The 19,900-nt window shown below is 35.4% G+C and overlaps 2 protein-coding genes across 3 annotated transcripts in view; one reads left to right on the top strand and one right to left on the bottom strand.

Moving 5' to 3' along the window:
• Positions 1-4,977, top strand: part of LOC135195006 (max-like protein X) — an 80,836-nt gene extending 75,859 nt beyond the window's left edge. Inside the window, 1 exon segment of the mRNA XM_064221278.1 lies at positions 4,025-4,977. Coding sequence (XP_064077348.1) covers positions 4,025-4,093 — 69 coding nt within the window. The 3' untranslated portion in view covers positions 4,094-4,977.
• LOC135195003 (1-phosphatidylinositol 4,5-bisphosphate phosphodiesterase epsilon-1-like) overlaps positions 4,526-19,900 on the bottom strand; it is an 81,104-nt gene continuing 65,729 nt past the window's right edge. For both annotated transcript variants that reach the window (XM_064221276.1, XM_064221275.1), the window contains exons 20-22: positions 19,152-19,377; positions 17,602-17,764; positions 4,526-15,685 (exon numbers count right to left, since the gene is read on the bottom strand). In XM_064221276.1, the coding sequence (XP_064077346.1) occupies positions 13,368-15,685; positions 17,602-17,764; positions 19,152-19,377 (2,707 nt within the window). In that variant the 3' untranslated portion in view covers positions 4,526-13,367. The remainder of the gene's footprint in view (positions 15,686-17,601; positions 17,765-19,151; positions 19,378-19,900) is intronic.

The raw sequence follows: 19,900 nt of genomic DNA on the forward strand, positions 1-19,900 counted from the left end.
ATCGGCACCCGGGAGACAATTTATCTCGACGTTTAATACGTCCAACAGACACCTTCTAAAATCAACCATATGCTGTCCATATATAGGCCACCCACCATATTTCAACAATGCATAAAATACCAATAACAATTATACAATATATAATCACTGCCCACTGTCTGGGACTTAGAGGAATAACCTAACAGAGCTTAGTTCGTTTCCTGCCGGCTTTCGACCAACATCAGGAGATTTCCGCAGCTACTTCATTGCTTTTCAGATACTATTCATTTGCCATATCTTTGGTGAAGTATTTGGAATTTGTTGTTGTTGTGCCTTTCAATCATTAGTTGATTGTTTTATAGGCAACTGTAGGATTTTCTTTAATTAACTTGTCGGATTTCTAGCTCATCTAGCATTCGCTTCTGTTCAGAGGGTTGTAAGACTAGATTAACCAAGTTTTCTTACAATTCTCATACTAAATATACTAAATGTAGGGAGCAGGAATGCATTAAGGATAATACTTATCTAGCATGTCAGGAGTGGGAGGATAAAAACTGGATAACTGTTAAATCTCATTTAGAGAAACTTGAGAGATAGAAAGAAGGCAGCCCTTAGGACTGAGACTAGGGCTAGTACAGAATTTACTCCTTTTCCAAGTTAGTGGATGATAGAGCTGTTACTCTGCCAATTACTCCTATTTCTCCCATTCTGAGCCCTCCTACTTTACCACTTACTCCTGATCTCGAATCAAGATCCAATCAAAAGATTGGATTATTATCCAATACCATTATGGAATTGGGGTCTGCAATTATATCTCTAATGGATGAAAATGTGCATAATGACAGTGCAGTGAGAAGTGTAAATGTTGAGGAGGTGGCTGTCTGTCCCACCAGTGCTCCTGGACAAAGGCCCCTGTTCTGCTCTCCCGCACTGGGGAGAAGACATACTAAGGGAAGCTGGGGGGTTTGCCCATGGGCAGTTGCCCCCCTCTGTCAAGCTTGTGGTTTGTTCCCAGGCTTTGACTAAACGCCATTGGAAAGGTGTTTCAGTGGATCAACTTTCCTCAGAGTGAATATTCCAGCCCGGACAAGAAGCGCCTGCATCGCTATCCTGCTATGTCACGTCCTCCCAAGAGCCATTTGGTGCTTGGCGATTCCTCCTCTTGCAGTTAAGAGGTACTACTGGGAGGTTAACTCACAGCCTTCCTGCAGCTTTCAGGATAAGTCTGGTTCTCCAGATTGCCCTTGTCATTTGTTGGGAGACAGTCCTGAGTGCCCAGTTTCAACCTACAAATGCCCAAAGTGCCCGACTTCCTCCGAGCATCTGGCACCCGCCTTCTCGCACCAGACTTTTGCTTTTGAATGCCCAGCACCTTCCGCTCATCCACTATCGCCATTCAACTCAAGAAGATTGACTGTTAGCTCCTCCCCAACGTCAGTTGATGAAGTTTATGGGGTTCTTGAAGAAAACCTCAACAGTTCTTGACCAAAACCAAAGACAAGTCTTTGTCTCCTATCTCTTCAGAGGAGGAAGAGGTTGTTCAGGATTCAGTCCTCTCTTATGCTTATTCATCTCTTTTGAGATTTCTCCTGGATAGCTTCCCAGATTTCTTCGTTCTTGCTGCTCCAACCTCTCCAGCTTATACCTTCCTTATGACCTTATTCAGAGGGTACCAAGCTACCTAAATTAGTTCTTTCCTCTTCCTCGAGGTAGGTTATCTGAGAAGGTGAGTTACTAGTTGTACGCCACTGGGGAAGCTCCTTCTTTGGTTGATCTAGCAATTGTTTAATGTCAGATTTGCAGCAGTTGTGTTTTATCTGTATGTGGTGTTTTAGATTACAGAATTTTTTGCCATTTCCAGCAATTAAGAATTGAGAAAATGTAGGTTTATGGTGGATTTGACAGTTGAGGGTTTATGTTCTGTATTTCAGTTACTGTTATGTTTGAGGTATAGTTGTTAGTTTGGTGATATTTTTTCATTTTATTTTCCTATTGAACATTTAAAGGGAAAAAGTGCAAGACCTTCCAAAAACAAAGAATGGTCCTGTCTAATTCAGCACTAACACAAGTTAGTAAAACAATTAGAGATTGAAATATGACTATTAAAAGGAAAAATAAATATAGAGCTAAGGAAATAAAACCAAATGAGCAAGGGTTGCTCATTTAAGGGAAGAATTAGGTTCTTTTGATGTTTCCCAATGTTCCTCAGTATATATGGCTGTAACCTAAATTTATGGAAAAATCAATTTTTCCCCAATCTTCAAAAATTGTACTGACCAGCTTAAGTGACCAGTGTACAAAATGATGTAAAAAGTTCATGCTACTTCATACTAGTAGATGAGAGAGTACTCATTATCAATGTTATTAGAACAAAATTAATGGTTCATGATTACTAATAATAAGTTAACCAGACCATTTAGTTAAAAAACATAAATATGAAATTGTACAGAAAATAGGACTTGAGTAAATCAGTTTTGTTGAAAGAGTTGTTTTATTCTGACAAGGCTGACTTAGTGGATGGAAGGATAAAGATACTTTAAATGAAATCAGTGTCATAGCTCAGTGTAATACTATTTCAGAAAGAATTTCAGGGATAACTGCTGCTCCTTGTGGTTGCTGTAAAAAATCAGGGTGGTTGGTTTTAAGTTGCCCATGAAAAAATTGAGTCATTCATATCCAAAACAGCCCTACATGGTGTTCTGTTTTAAAGGAGTTTTTAGAAAATGCTCCTCGTCAAGATCCTGAACTTCATAATCCATTTTTGGTAGAAGTGTTTTTTCTTGTTTGTGGGGAAAGTATTATTGGTCCTCAGTGTTGAATTTTACCTGATACTGGTACATCTCATTCTTCAATGTTGAAAGAGATGTTGCCTGTGATGGTGAGGGGATAGGGACTGGATGTTCAGCATTATTACCAGGCGTATAGTATGGTTGGACAGTGTTACTATACATATTTTTTTAACTGGGCAGAATTGGTAAGTGGACATGTGAAACTACCTTTTTGTGTCAAGGGTATTTGCTTGTTAGAAAGTGATAATTTTTAGTAATGTTGTTTGATGGTTTAATGCCTTCGTTTCCAGATCACCAATTCTAGTTGTAAACAGTTTTCTGATAAAAGTTAAGTTTCTTACCACTGGTTGGAGACAGTTTGAAAAAACATGAAAGTACAGTGATTAATTGACTAAGTAATTTTGTGCTAACAATGTCAGGGAGGTTTTCTTAATGATATTAGTAACAAAGAAATCTTTGCATACAAAGCAGAGGCTGATGTTAGCCAATATTTTGAGGTTGAATGCTTACCAGAAATTCAACTATTAGAGTAGTGATCTCCAAACTTCTCAGTATGAGGGCCAGTTGAATTTTTACACAATTTTTGGGTCCCAAATAAGTTTTTAAAATGCTTGAATATGGAATATGTAGGTCGTATTTGGATTTTATGCGATTGGTATGCTGATTCATAACACTAGAGAAATGTGAATTTCCAAAGAATAATGCTATATACCTAAACTGATAAAGCATATAGTAAGTGAAGATTTCACATATTAGCAAATGCTTTGTCAAAATAATGAACTGCATAACTGTAGATGAGAAATACAATACATTAATTTTTTTCATTTAGTTTATGTGAAATTTTACAATTGTTGCTTTTTCACAATTACATCAATCAGTTGAGTACATATTTGGTACAGTTTAGAATAAAAGGTACAGTAGTTATAGTTGTTCATGTGTGGAACAAAAACTTCGGTCTTAACAATAGGATATTTTCCAAGTGCAGTTAGTAACCGGTTATTACAATCAGAAATTGTAAGTAAGGAATCTGCGAGATCTGGCAATGCCTGCGTGTACGAGGTGAAAGCTGGTCAGTGACTGCACATAACCCCGTGACGCTCGGTCTATTCCTAACCGCCTTGGAGAGTAGACGCTTATGCTTTGTATTAAAGTTTGTAAATAAATTTTCCAGCTTATAGAGTATGGGTAAATTGGAGTCTTAAGACTGAAAATGTTACCATGAATTTTGCAGGTGTAAATAGTGTTTGCACTTTCAGATACTTCGTGAAATCATGGTGGGAGTTCTTCAGCAGTTGGCGAATCAGGAACCAGCCTACTTATCTTGAAAGTGCCATTTTGTATATCATAATTTTAAAGTTGCATTTCTGTAATTACTTCAGTCATTTGCCGAAGCTGATAGTGGTAAGTTTTATAATGGTGATGATGATACCCACAGGCTCATCACCCATTGAATTAAGGTAATTAACTAACTTCAGGTATGCATTTTGAAAGCAAAAAGATTAGGGTAAATAAAATCTACATCAGATCCATTAAGTTTTGTACTTTATGGTGGCTTTCTCGTGTGTTAGAATAATTTTTTATGTCACTGTTAGGATGAAACCTATTTATATCCAAGAGTTGATATTTTGTATATGTAAAAATTGTTTTTCTTTTTGTGGTCATATCCAATTAAAGTAATTGCAGGATGTAGGCCTAACACTTTTTATTCAGTTTGTTTTTGGTATTTCATCAGCATACAAGGGAAAGAAAAAATAACATGAAGATAATAGATTTAATCTACATAAAGTGATCTACACATACAACCAACATATTAAATATTTTTCACTGTAAGAAGTTTCAAGTACCGACGTAGCGATTGCCAACCACAAGTAGGTAGGCAATGGGGGTTAAGAAGTTATATGAATATCAAAAGTAGAAAACACTTACTCAGCCACTTTTAGAATTCTTACACAACAAATAACAACAACAAGGAGTCGAGTTTAGAATTAAAATTGAAAATATCCACTAAAAACATAGCATTAACAGTATTTTTAACACCACATAAAATTATATGATTCAGTTACATCTATACAGTAATTTTTATACCAAATTCAACTGATAAAATTCAATCTAATAAAACAGGGGTGACTTTTCACAATATGCTAAAATATTTTTAGACTGTTTGAAAGATATATATGCACCATTGGCTGGCAAGGATTTTCAACAAAATTTCTACAGTACATTTACAAAATTTAAATACAATAATTATAAAATTTTATATTTATATATTTATATATATTTTTTATTCTTGGGAGGTTGGCCCAAATGAAAAGCTTCCATATTGTATTTTCTTGCACAGTATATTTACAGTTACATACAAAATTTGTACAAAATTAATGAGAATGCATGTGCAATAGTACACTGTTTAAAGTGAGTGTGCAAAGTACGGTAGTGTTGTGGCAAGCGCAAATGGTAATATTTATGAATCCAAGTAGTTTACGTGCTGCAGTATTTTTCCCTCACACATCCAAGTCTGCTTTAAGTTACCACATTTTCTTGTTCTTTCACTTCTCTTTCAGATGATGCCATAATGAATGGAAATTTGTTGTGTTCTTTTGTTGATGTTTAGAAGTATATGATATTAGTCAAAATAATTATAAACTTATTTTTATATAAACTTTACATACAATATATATATAGTATATATAGATAGATTTGATCAGTGTACTGAAGGTCTATAGAATTATACTAGATTTTAGAAAACTATTTTTCAGAAGTCTTGTAAATATGAAAAATGTTAAAATTTTATCAAACTTGGGGAATTATGAAATTTTTAAAGAAATTGATTATATGTACATTAAAGCTAAATGCTATACATATTTGCTAGATTTGATCATTTTTGTCTTTTCTGGTAACAGTACTACAAGAGTAATGTAAATGTATCAGAAAATAAAACTCTTGGAATAAACTCTGTATCTGCTTTCTTATGAAAAAGGTATATCTCTAGGTGAATGTTTGAGATAGGGTAAATGATGCTTCTGACTCTTATTATTAAGAACAGTTGCTTTTAAAAAATGGCACTCTTTCAGCAGTTGTAACTTTGTCAGTAATGTTCTATATTTAGTGAAAAACAAAGAATAATTCATATCTGTAACATACCTTGACACAAGTTCTTGTTGATATTAATAGTAATATTTGAAGCATCACAGCCTTACTTCACTTTTTTCATACTTGCTGTAATAATATGTACAAAAACTTGACTCTCACAGGGACAGCATTAAGGCTACACACTGTTGTTAGCCATGAAACTCACTGAAGGTGTCATCGCTATTGTAGCTACTTGGTGCATAGAGGATTTCCCCTTACATTAAGACCTCGGGTTTGTTATGAAAAATACAATTTATTTATTTGTCATTTTCCTGAAAATTTAGTGGCTGTATGAAAATGCAGGCCATAAAAAACTTTCATAACTATGTTTGCCAACCCTGTGGGAGTTTTAAGAATTTAAAAGTTGTTTATAACTCTTAATAGAACCATTGATTATTCATAATAATTGTAACAAACTATAGATTCATAAACATTTGACAAAGTTACAATTTATGGAAGCACTGTGCATGATCATATTTATTAGGTTACAACTGCCATGAAGGTCTTAAACGATTCAAAACTGGACATTTTTTATAGTAGAATTTTAAATTACACTGGCAAGGTGTAAGGTGAAGGAAAATGCCCAGCAATTCATTACCCAATAAAAAAGAAAAATGGATGACAAAAGTAATGCAAATATTAAGTTGCTGAAAAAGGTGGTTACACGCATATACAGTACAACAAAATTTGATTTGGTTTTATATATCAAAGAATGAGTTCATTAATGCCTCACAAATGGTCTAGTCTGAAATGGAAGGTAGAAGTAGTTTGAAATGCAAGGTAGAAATACAACTGTTCACAATTTCATCTAGAGGATTTTTTTTTCTTCACTACAGTGCACATTATCACCCTTGCTATTACCATTGTGATTTAAAGAGCAAATAACTAAAATGGCTAATGCTTCTGCAGTATACAAGTACGTACACATCAAGTTCAGAAGCCCATTGTTAATATGTTCCACTGAATTTATGACAGGGATATTTCATGTCAAGAGTACTGTAGTGTCTTCAAACATGTTACAAGGCTTACATCTTACGTAAGAGCATATGTTTATTGTAGCATGTGTTACAAGTAATGTAAAAATTCACAAATGTGTTATCAATAGTAATAATGTATTTTATAAAGGACTAATTAATGTACTTTTTGTAACTGCTAATAAAAAAATTAAATTCTTCAATAAAAAAAAAACAGTAAGTACTATTCACATTTAGTAGGAGAGGGAATAATTTTATGACACCACTAACCAATGACAAACTCCAAAGTCATATTAATATTCTTATGTTTCAGTAAAGCTTACAGTTGTTATTGCAACTCAATCATAAAAAGCCTTAATCTGGGTGCATTTAGTAAAATGAAGAAAGAGATTCCATAGTGGAATTACCAGCCAACTATAGAAAAAGATTCTAATGAGCATGTGGCTGTCAATTTTACTGAGTTGCAAAGAGGACAACTCTAATTTTTCTGCATGTCGTAATACTACTTTGCAGAAGTGCTGCTGTTCTTCCCAAGACCACCAAGCGGGATTTCCCTGCTTCTGTACTCTGCCATTGATTTCTTTGAATCTTTCTCTTCCTGGTATTGTGATGAACACCAATGTTAATTTGCTTTTATTGCAAATGATGCATTTCTTGAGTGAATGGAAGTAGCTACTTCCATTTTCATTGTTTTATAAAGTAATTCTTCAGTCTGAAATTTACTGAAAATCACAGGGGAAATTTGTTCAATGTTTCATTCAGTTTCAGAGCATTCTAATTTTCAATACTTTAGTAATTTTTTATTTTGTTGAATTCTTGTAATGGGTTTGTCTCTTTAAACAACTTTTAATCTTTGCAATGTGCTTATGACTGTATTTGATTGGGTAAGGCCTACAACTCATGTAGTAGATCTAGGTCATCTTTAGGTAAGGTCTTTATTACGGTGCCCTTCGTGCAAAGGCCAACAGACTTGATGTCCCTTAGGATTGGCTCATGCATCAGTGGCACTGTTAAGCACAGAGGATGCCTACCAATGACGTTCTGTTTAGGCTGTAGGGGAGTCACTGCATTTAACTTCATCTCACTACCTATTCTCCTTCTTCCTCCTGCTCAGGTTGGGCATTCTGCCTTTATGTCCTTTCTTCACTTCACTGATGGTAACCTCTTGGCCAGTTCCACATTGGACGAGTCGATTTCGCACTCGGCTACCAATCCGGTGGTTCTTAGTTTGATTCTCGGCTCGGCCAACGTGGAACCAGAGGAATTTATTTCTGATGATAGAAATTTATTTCTCAATATAATGTGGTTCAGATCCCACAATAAGCTGTAGGTCCCATTGCTAGGTAACCAATTGGTTCCTAATTACATAAAAATATCTAGTTCTTCAGGCCAGCCCTAGGAGAGCTGTTAATCAGCTCAGTGGTCTGGTAAAACTAAGATATACTTAACTTAACCTCTTGGCCAGATTTAAGATGAAAGTTTCAACTGTGTTACAAATTAGTTCCAGGCTGATGCTGATTCTGTCATGCAGGAATTGACTAGGACCTTACATGCTTCTGCCTCTCCTCAAGTCTTTTGTCAATGGGCAGTTCCTTGAAGCTGCTACTCCCTTTGCTTTTAAATCTCTGTACTATGTGGGGTCTCTTCTGGTATTTATCAGGCTCTGAATATTTCTCTGATCATGAGTAATCAACTTTTTCATCTGCATGTGTGTGTGTGTGTGTGTGCTCATTGGCTCCCATGTACCCTAGTATGCACATATACTGTATAGCTTTCATATACTCAACTGCTCGTGGATCTTCACTGCCTGTGTATTTAGCCATTTCCCTATGTGCCATCCCGTGCCCGAAACAACTTCAGCCTTCCTAGCCTGGGACCTTCCTGCTCCTGCATATCCCAATCCTGTGTTCAGCTTTGTAAACCTCAGTGTGTTTGTATACCAGTTACTCCCTCCTTGGCACCTGTTCTCTTATCTGCCTGCTTACCTGCTTTGCCCTCTTGTGTTCCTATCATTTAACTTTCCTCAAACCCTTCCTCTATAGGTCCCTATGACATGTAGCTTGTTACTGGGTCTTAATGGGGATCTAACCTGCAAGATATTCTGTCTGAGGCAACCCCATACTGTGTATTCTCAAGCCTTGTTGTGAGGCTTCTTCATCTTCCAAGTACTTATGCAATTGATGCACGACTTTGGCTGGCATCCTCTGTCTCTGGTCAAGACTTATCACAGGCCAGTTACCCCTCAGTCTCCTCTACAGTGTAGTCAGGATCTGTTCATCCTTCCACTTGTTCGGTTTTTGTTGAAAGTCTCAGAGTTGTGTTGGTGACACATGTCTCTTCCAAGCTTCCCCTTTGTTGTGCTTCAGTTTATTCTAGGCGTCTGCTGTGTTGTGGTAGGTGCCTTCAGCAGGATCCATCAAATTCTCCCGGTTAGAGCTGAATGACATGCCACTAAATGTCAGACTTCCAGTACACTGTTAAAGCTCCTTATCTCCAGTCCTTCAAAGTATGTCAGTGAGCTCCATTCCCTTTCAGGTGTTGTGTGTCAGTGGGCTCCATGTATTTTCAGGTGTAGAGTGATAATTGAGCCCTCTGTTTTCTTGTATGGATGGATTTCTTTTTTGCTCCTTCACTATCCCTGCCTTAATGCCTCTTGTCTTACTAGGACAGCTCTCTGGAGCCTGTGAGACTCATAAGTTTCATCTCCACTGAACACACTTTTCTTCCCTCTACTTTATTCTTGACCACAAGTTTTTATTTTAAATTATGCCTTATAATGGCTACAGCAAGCATGGGTTTCACAGGCTTATGTTCTTATGACTCAAGAGGATCTTTCATTGCAAAGATCAGGGCTCATAAGAATCAAGTCCTTTTAACCTGCCTGACATTTTAAATATAACTTTAAAAGTCCCTGCCATACTTGGAGCAAGTACCTGGCACTGTCAAAATACTTAAATTTGACCTTTGCGATGTTACTCCTAAATCTCCTGATGTGATGTTACCCCTAAATCTCTTGATGTGTAATGTTGGGACCTGTTGTCACAGTGTTGCTCATGTTCTGCTGGGAGGGGTTGGTTGGTTGGATTATATTTTTCATGCTCACATGCCAAGCATTGGGGCCACTAAGGCCATTCAACACTTGTTGAGAGGGAGTCAGATTGTTCAACCTCATCCTCTTCTTGAAACATTCCTTATTTTATGGCACAAAGAGGCATGTATCCAGTAATACTAATCGTTACACTTCTTGTGCTTGGTGAATGTACTCCTGTAGGTTATTCGTCTACTGCAAATCCATTGCTGGAAGATAATTGTCAACTCCAGGGAAGCACCCATTATCTAGAGAACTTCTGGAACTGGATTGAATGCAGGTACAGTTTCCTTTATCTTCAAGGGGTCTTCAATTTTAGAAATTTTCTACAAAAATGTTCTTGAACGCTTTCTAATGAAGCTTGGAGGTTATATTAAATTTCATAATATTAAATATTTGTAGCATGACTAGTGAACTTTTTAAGTGCACCAAACTGTGTGTTAAACCTGGACTATTAGTTGTCTTATTATGTCGCAGAAAAGTCAATATTCAGTTTAATTTTACACACCAATTGAACCATTTACTTCACAACTGATTTTTTACATATAAATGTAGTGGAAATAGTAACCATTTCCCATGAACTGACTGACAACACAATTAACATGGTAATTTAACCAGTGTTTAAAATTATTTGATGGGCTAACTTGGAAAGCATTTTTTTTTTTTTTATTACAAAAAAGGTTGGTTATAGCTAGTGGTGATAATGACATTCCCCATTAGAATGTGAAATTGAAAAGATCATATTTACCATGAAACATGGCTAAATGCATACCTATGGGTTACTATCAATTTTTTACTAGTAATGGCTTTGTTTACTTGAAATACAAATTTGGCACAATTCAAAAATAAACATACAAAACACTTTAAATAGCAAATTTTAAAAATACAAGTTAACCTTAGATTAGCAACTGAAGTGTAATTAAACTGCAATAATTAAATATGCAAATTTGTAGAATACTGTGTTATATTAGTAACAAAAGCTTTTATCCACAATAAACATCATGACTAAAATTTTTAAAATAATCAAAAGCTGATGAAATAGCACACTACTGTTTCAGTGGTGGCTATTAAGCTCAACAAATGAACAGCCTACATACGTACTGATGAAATAGAGAAATTCTGCAACTCATAGTCAATGTTTTGTTTACCATTAGATACCCTTTACCTCAAATGTGTTCAAGTGATATGTATACAGATGCTAACCACCAAATCAAATAAAATCCAGAATTAAATTTTCTATGTCCCCTTAGATGGCATATTAACCCACAATTTTCAAATTATACCAATGTGTGATACAATATTTGAGCTAACCAAGTTTAGGAGAGCAACAGACATGATGGACTTCATATGGCATCTAAGGCCTATATACTTATTTAAGACTGGAATGTAGCAGTACATGTGGATATGTAGCAAATGTATTTCACTGCATATATGAACATTTCTATTATACATGCCCAGAAATAGCATAAAAGAAATCTGAGGGTTGGGCAACTGTCTTCACATGGCTTTTGTGAAAATTAAATTCATTTGAAAGCTGCAACATGCAAGGTTGTTAATTCCTGAATATTAAACATTCAAGTTACATGCAAAAAAATGATCTACTCTTCAGAAATACTTTCATCAAAAATACAAGCACTAAAATTGCTATAGCACTAAACAATATTATTTTTTCTATCTACTTTTACAGAAGAGGGAAGAAAAAATGTGACCATCTTTGAGCTTGGAATTTCAAAGCAATTACATGAAATTAATTATTTAAAGAATAGCACAATCTGCATTAAACTACGGCATCAACTGCTGCCAAAACCAAGCCCAAGATAACAGTAACCAGGACGTTGGCACTTGTTTCCTACTACAGAACTAATATGCTCTAGAATATCTAAGAATTATATAATTACCTGAAGTTGGTATAACATACTTTTGAATACATTTTCATTAATGAATTTCCATTATGGCATCAATAATGATGAAATTTAAACATAAATGCTTCCATAGGTAAAACTAGCTTTTTAACAAAAATTTTTATCACAGTTTCTAAAAACCATTTAAAATCTACACAAACATACAGCCAATAAAAATATGTTGATTACAATACATACAATATATGCCATATGACATAATTAATCTGTTTGAAAAGTTTTTTGATTACTAGTACACTTCTGTTCATTTTGCCTTCCTGCTACATTTCAATGTAACAGTGTGTGCTGGAGCATTAAATTAAAATTGGGATATGATGCTATAGCTGTCTAGAAGGCATAATAAATAAATGAAACTTTCTTCATTAGCCTGAGCTTCAATGGAAAAATTTCAGCTTGGATATGCTTACGAGGGAAAGTGGTCTGAGACTTGAAGTCTGATATAGTATTTGCATATTCAGTTATACTTATTATTAGGTGATATGCAAGTAAAAGAAAAAAATACACTAATAAATATCCAAAGTATCGAACTACCTTATTTAGTTATCTACAGATTTTCCAAAACACATACACTACAACACAATACAACATGGATATGGCATATGATCACTGACATCGGAGAGGTATTTATGCAAAATATTTCATTTGAAAGAGCAATATACATAATTGGCATAATTATATGTACAATTATATACAATAGATTATATATGTTTTTGTCCAAAAGTCAAACCTTGCATTAAGGCCATCTTCACCCGTTCGCTCCTCACTGAATAAACAAAAATAATCACACAAGAGGCCAAATGCAACACCACCACATTCAAGATTACACATTTCCTGATTCATAGGGGAGATTGTACATTTTCAAATGAGCTGCTTTTGCACACAAGCCATCATTTTCATTTGGAAGTTTATAAAAAGTATCAAGTTCGAGAACACTGGATGGCCTTCTCTCACAAAATATCTACACTGAACAAACCTACAGGCAGGAGTCAGCCAATACCTACTTCAGAACACAGATATTTGGTCTAAATTTCTGAAACGGCACTTTCGGTTAACAAATACAAATCTTAAACTTATTCTTGGAATCTAATTCGTTATCTCACAGATTAAGTTTATTATCTAAAAATCACTTTAGTTTGTGTTTTATCAATTGAAACCACAGTAATCTTTGGCAGGAGGGTGTAAAGATACCCAGTCTCTTTAACAGTTCATCAAACAACCTCAACTACTGTAATACACATCTTAGGGACTGAGATCGCATAAATATAAAAAATAAATAAAAGAAAATACAAAACACCATCTGTTTTAGAAGTATGTCATGCAAACAAAGTTTGTAACTGAATAATATTCCAATCAGTTACTCATGAGCAGAGAAGAAAATATATCTTCAACCTCTGGGTAAATAGTTGTTACTTTAAAAAACTTTACTTGTCTTTATGAACAAAAATATAGATCTCATTAGTCATTATAAATACTGTACTATGAAAATGTGATTTTATCTCCATACTTTCTGGAGTTTTTTTAGAGAAACTTTCTTGAGCTTGTGCACAGCAGCTCTCAGATCGGAGGCAGGATGCTCTTCATCTGAGAGTACTTCTCCCTCAGAGTGAGCACCACTAGATCCGCCAGCTCTCCAAGTGTCATGGAGACTTTTAAATCTACGGTCTGGAAAATTCTCATGAGCAGCAGCCAGAGCACTTGGATCACTATATGTTTCTTTAACTGGGCGGCGTTCATAATGTCTCGATCGGCTAACACGACTAATGGCAGTTGACAAGGTTGAACTAATGGCTGAAGCAGCAGCTGAAGCTCTGCTAAAAGTACCTGTGCCATCCAAAGGAGCTCCACGCTCCCTCAGCACCAATTTTCCTAAGGTTTTCCAGGCTGCCTGCACCTTGTATATATTTTCTGTGTCTGGTAATGCACGTCTTTCTACACGGGGACACTTGCGTCTTGTAGTTCCAGTTAAATCGGTTAACTGGCCATATTCCAATTCCTCTACTAGCACAAATCTTGTTGGATCTTCCATTCGGCGAGCTTTAACCAATGCTTGAGCTAGAATGTCTTGTGCGGTACTTGAGGTGGGTGCTTTCAAAATTGTGTATGGGATTTGGGCAGAGACATTATATACACAAACCAGAAATGTGTCTTCTTCCTCCCATCCCTTGGCTTCTTCATTTACTTCCCCTTCATTGCTCTTCTTTTTCTTTTCTTTTGAAGCAGTGCTCATGATGGTAGTAAGCCATGCTCTTGTGCTAGGATCATCTGCAGTTTTCTTCAGTACAAATTTTCCCTCACCCTGCCACTGCGCTTGAGCCTCCAAAGGTCTTTCATTAATATCAAGGATACGTTGGGTGGTAGGTTTGTCTTCTTTCTTCTGCCATCCCTTGGCTACCTCTTCAATAAGGATGTAATCTTCTAAGCGAGCTCCTTTACCAATTTTCATCACAGCTTTATTAATGACATCCCTAGTTGTACATTCTTGTGTAGCACTAATAACAGTATAAGGTTCATCTGGTACTACTCCATGTATTTTAACAAAGAATTTTCTTCTTTTAAGTGGTACTGTTGGAGTTGCTTCATGTTCAATATCTAATTCTTTCACCTTAATTGAATCTACAGATGGTTCAAGATTTGCTGCCAGCTGCTGTATTTCATATTCCTCCTCCTCCATTAATGTGTAAATAAATAAAGTGGATACAGGGAGAGGTTGATTTTGTTGGTTTCGTAAACGAATATGACGATAACCTCTCCTTAAACAACGTAGAGGCAAAATTCTTTGTGCAGTCATGTGCCCTGTTGCTGTATCAGTTACTGTTAACCTCAAAAATGCTAAGTCTTTAAACATAACTCTAATATTGAAAGTTTCATTCCAAATAGGATTAAAGGAATTTCTATGACTAGGTTTTGTTTTGAACTTTATGCAATCCACAGGAATACCTAAGATCTCCACTTCAACTTGAGGGTTTCCTTGAAAGTTGTTCTGACATACATACTGCCCTGATATTATGATCACTTTCAGGCTTAGTACATGAAGGCCATCAAACTCCTTATCAAAGGGATTGAATCGTCTATACATCATATGTTTATCATCCCACATAACCCTTGGTTTTGGTACATACCCACATCTACCATTTTGCTCAAACATAGCATAATTAAGATGAAGGTATATATCATCAGTTTGATAATTTAACGCTGCCATTTGGATACCAAATGCCCAAAAATAAAGTGGATTAAAATTAGAAGAGTCAATGCGCATAGCTGCAGGATAGGTACGCATCAACTGACCTTCAGTATGTTGCAGAGCTTCAAGAGGTTGCCTACGACATAAGCGTTTGGCTGTATTTTCATTGAGAGAGGAGCACTGATAACACGGATGAACACCCATGGGACGTTTAAGAATGGGAGGTTGTAAAATTGGCTCGAGTCTACTTGGATCAGAGGCCATCTGTGTGTGAACTAATATAGGTGTATTAGTTATGATTGGTGGTTGAACTGTACTTTTGCGACCTCCAATCTTCTTTGCTTTTACACTTTCTCTTGGACTAGTTGGGTTGAAACCAGTGAACTTCACAGCCTGACAATAATTTACAAGATCTGACAGTTCCTTAGCAATTTGACTACTCTGCTTTTTCTTAGGCCTTGCTTCATCATCCTGTAAGTGATCATCACTTTGAGATTTTGGTCTTAGACGGCTTCCTTCTGCACTTGAGAGAGATTCAGTACGCGTACCCATGGAGACGCTCTTTGTGACGAGGCACTTCTCATCATCAAATAAACTGTCATGGTGTGCAATATCAAATGGGTTGTGTTCTGAAATAATTAGGATAATGAGTTTAATGTCAGTTTACCATCATATCGTATAACAAAACATATTTTGAAAATTTTTATTTTTATTTTAGAAATGTCTATAAAAGTTGTAAGAGAATAAAATGACTTACTACTATCAAAGATATAAAATGAAAGTAATAAAATTGAAACCATTATGCAGGTTAAGATAACTTGAAATATAAGCAAGATGAACAAGTTACAAAGTACATAATAGTACGTCAATTTAATGGACTTCTGTACTTATTAGCTACAATATCATCACTACTTTTTGCTTTGCTACAATTTCAGATGTGATACATTTTTAGATAAATCTCAAACTGAATGTCAAGTGTAAAGTACTGTACAGGTTAGTTTAGGTTATGAACTATGGAGCTGCTGTTAACTAAGATATTAAAAAATATTCAAGTGTAGGCTATATTATATAAGGTCTTTGTTAATTAACAGACACTGTTACTGATCAGAAAGCTAGAACCAAAGCGTCTGTCAAATTGAGGGGCTACTGTATTTTTATTAATTTTTGAAGAAAACCTTGTATATTATTCATACATTACCATGGTAGGTAGTAGTTATTTAGAACATAAAAAAATTTGACATTTTGATTAATTAAAATGAATTTCCGACACCTACCTATTCGACCTATGCTATTCTATGTAAATTCTGCAATGTGTGGCACTGTAGACAGTACTAACAGGCCAGTGTTCTTTACGCCCCAGATGCATTGCTTTCTGACATTTTGTTTTTCATCCATTCCCTCTGCTCTCTTTTCACTTGGCTTTCTGACTTTTTTAACTTCCCCTTGTTTAATTTTCAATTCTTAAAATATATAAAATTTTCAAGATAATTTCCATTTACGTGATAATAAACCAGAGCCTTTTATACAGGAGTATTCCTTGCTCAAACTGGAGATGGCTGTTAAAGCTTGTCAACAAGCAGCTTAATTGGTGGCCAATAGGTGATTGGTGGCGCATGAACATGCAATCTAGAGAAGGAAGAGGGTGAAATGGAAGGGGCAGAGAAGCATGAGTGTGTGTTTGTGTTTGGCTATTCCATCAAGATCTTTTCCTAACCCCCATGTTATTCCTTGCGAAGAATAGGGTCCTTGAACACTTGTAGCATATAAAGACAGAACTGCATGCACAGAGCACGAGCACAGGCAGTGCACAAGTGCTTGCAGATCACAAGGACAGTCAACCTCTTCAGAGACTGGCCAACAAGGAGGAAACTGCTGAACCTCTATAAAAGTCTCATTATAGGTCAGTAATCTTGTGACCACTGACAGCTTCTCCAGGTATGTATATGGTCTCAAAAAGGGAAGGATAACCATGAGGAGAAGAGTCATGAAGGACTCTCCATCAGTAGTCCAAAGACAGAGTATGAAGGAGAAAGCAGGAAGGGTATAGTTATTAACATGATGGTCCATTCTAATAAACTTCACTAACAAATCTGCAACAAAGGCAATTTATGAAACTTATCATAACTACCACTTAGTTTCTCTGGTATTCAAACCAAAAAACAAAGGTTAGTATACTGTATGTGCACTTGTAATTGTATTAACATGATAGACCTGTAGCTTCAGGTTTATATAAATATACACATACAGTACATATAAAAAGATACAGGTAAGATACTGATAAAGGAATATGTAGTGGTGCCAGTATCCCTGATATACCGAACAACCACTAAACACAAAACAAAGAAAAGAGATATACCAGGCTTCACAACCCAGTTCATTACTGTGATTGCACAAGAAGGAAATACCTAATTAAAAGGAGAAAGGTTTATATTCCTATAACAACAAATTTGAGCATTAATACTTTAAGCAAGCCCTATGATTGCAGCAATGTTCTAGAGGTCTCTTTACATTATTTTATATAATGATAATGAAAAGAATAGCTTACCTTCATCCTCATAATCATCGTCATCCTCATCATCATCTGTTTCAGGATCATTAAGGGATCCAGTTGATGCATTGCTGACAAGAGAATTTGTTCGGCCACTTGGTTTATTGGAAAGTCCTCTCACACTTAATCCAGGCGCAACTTCAGCAATCAACTTTTTGTTCTGAGGATATAATTACTAGATATTAACAAATTCACACTATTTAAGCATGCATATGACATTTATTATACTGAACTGTGAAAATGGAACTTTAGTGTCTCAGAATTTCTGGTAAAGTACAAACTACCCCCAAAACTGGAGCAGGATATATTCTGAGGGAATACAGGTAAGTTGGCAAAGATATTTCAAAAGTGACTATAAGGTAGTGCTTTATAAAGAATCACTTTCATTGCATTACATATGTATTAAAAAACATTTTACATTTCTTACTTATATATTGTTCAAAAGGTCTCGTTACAAGAGGAGATGGATAATGATAGTTTGGTTTAAGCTGGAGATAGTATGCACACCATTCTGTCTTGGATGGTGGAAATTCATAACCAGAACAACAAAAGTTATCAACAAAAATACTCTGCGGATTCATTACCATAATCATGTTTAACCCATGGTCAAAGCAATTGATTGCCAAAAAAATAATTTGTCTACTAACAATATTCTCCAAAAAATATCAGTTCCTTCATACTTGTTGGATTTCTATGAAATAAGCATACTTACCATCATTAATATGAGTCACACATTTCATGATTAAAACAAAAGCCTGCAAAGTATGATATTTTAAATTCAGAAAAGCCTAAGCTGATGCTTACAGCCAATGAGTTGAAGACAGAATTTCATAAGCTAACATTACAAGACAACAGAAACCACTGTAATCATCCACATAGAAATGCAAACTACAGTTAAGATAAGTAGTAATGTTATATAAGACAAGCCAGTTTTGGTTAGATTATGTAACATGAGAATGACAGCTCTGATGTAAAAGAAACCACACAATGGTTTACAAGGTCTCTTTGGCAGTTCAGTATTATCACAAAGTACTAATGGGAGTGGTTAGATGGAAGACATGATGTAGATGAAAAATAATAACATAAAATACGGGCTTGCGAATAGTAAAGAGTGGCTGATGTTTGCTGCGGAATGAAGTAATAGTTGGTGGAAATGAGCAGAAGATGCAGCTAGACAAGCCCCATAAAACCAGATCACAAATAACTGGACGACTGCCCACTTTATGTTAATTAATATTAACCCATGGAATGAATCGCACAAAACTTCTTACATTATTCTACAATGATTATTAATCCCCAGTTCTTACTGGTTTCCTACTCGGGGAGCAGAATTTCCCTAACACACAAAACAGTAGAAACTGAGATTTACTGAGTTAAGTCCTATATTCTTTACGAATAACAAAGCAGTGCATATGATATTTGAAATTCAGCACAGTCTAAGCTGTCACTTGCAACCTGTGGGTTATAAAAAATATCACTCCTTTACATGGTCTGGAACTGTAAAATCTTCCAAGAAATGTTAAGTACGCACTTGATTTTGAACTCACTTTAATTAAGATCCGGTGCTTGAGCTGTGATGGACTGGGAAGATGAACGTCCTCAGAAAAATCAGATTCAAAAAGAAATTTTGTGACCAATTTTTCACCAAACACTTGCATGAATATTTGTGCCATCCGGGTCTGCTGTGGTACAGAACAATGATTTTCAATGGAAAGTATGATGGGGTATGGAGATGTAATAAAAGCACTGCGGTTTATTGTCTCCACAACACTCCTGCAATTAAAAGCAAAAAATCTTTTATTAGGACATCAGTACTATATGATAAAAATTCTAATTATTTTTAGAATACTACTGCATATTTTGTTTTAAATAACATCAAGAATTTCATTTGCCTTTTTGTAATTGGAAACACAAAAGTCTAGATACACTATAGTACTAACATTCATGATTAAATTCTTGAAATCATGAATTATTAAACCAATGTCCAGAAACATGAAATAACTTTTTCACAAAAGGAAAAATCAAATTTATACTGCAGACGCTGCAATCAGTATATATTATTATTTTTTTCTTATTTTTCTTTCTACTTCAAAGATCATTTTAATAAGCTATGATGTGTCTACTATTATATAATAAAAACATTCATATTGTCTTCAACGTTTAAAATGATGTCAACATTATTCAGACTGCATTACCTGTAAGGGCCATCAATTAATGTTACAGAACACTGAGGATTTATCATAGCATGCATGATAAAAAAGGCCAACTTCACTAATGTCTTTTTCATTTTTAGTCT

This window comes from Macrobrachium nipponense, chromosome 15 (assembly GCF_015104395.2).
Source record: "Macrobrachium nipponense isolate FS-2020 chromosome 15, ASM1510439v2, whole genome shotgun sequence".
NCBI classification, from domain to species: domain Eukaryota; kingdom Metazoa; phylum Arthropoda; class Malacostraca; order Decapoda; family Palaemonidae; genus Macrobrachium; species Macrobrachium nipponense.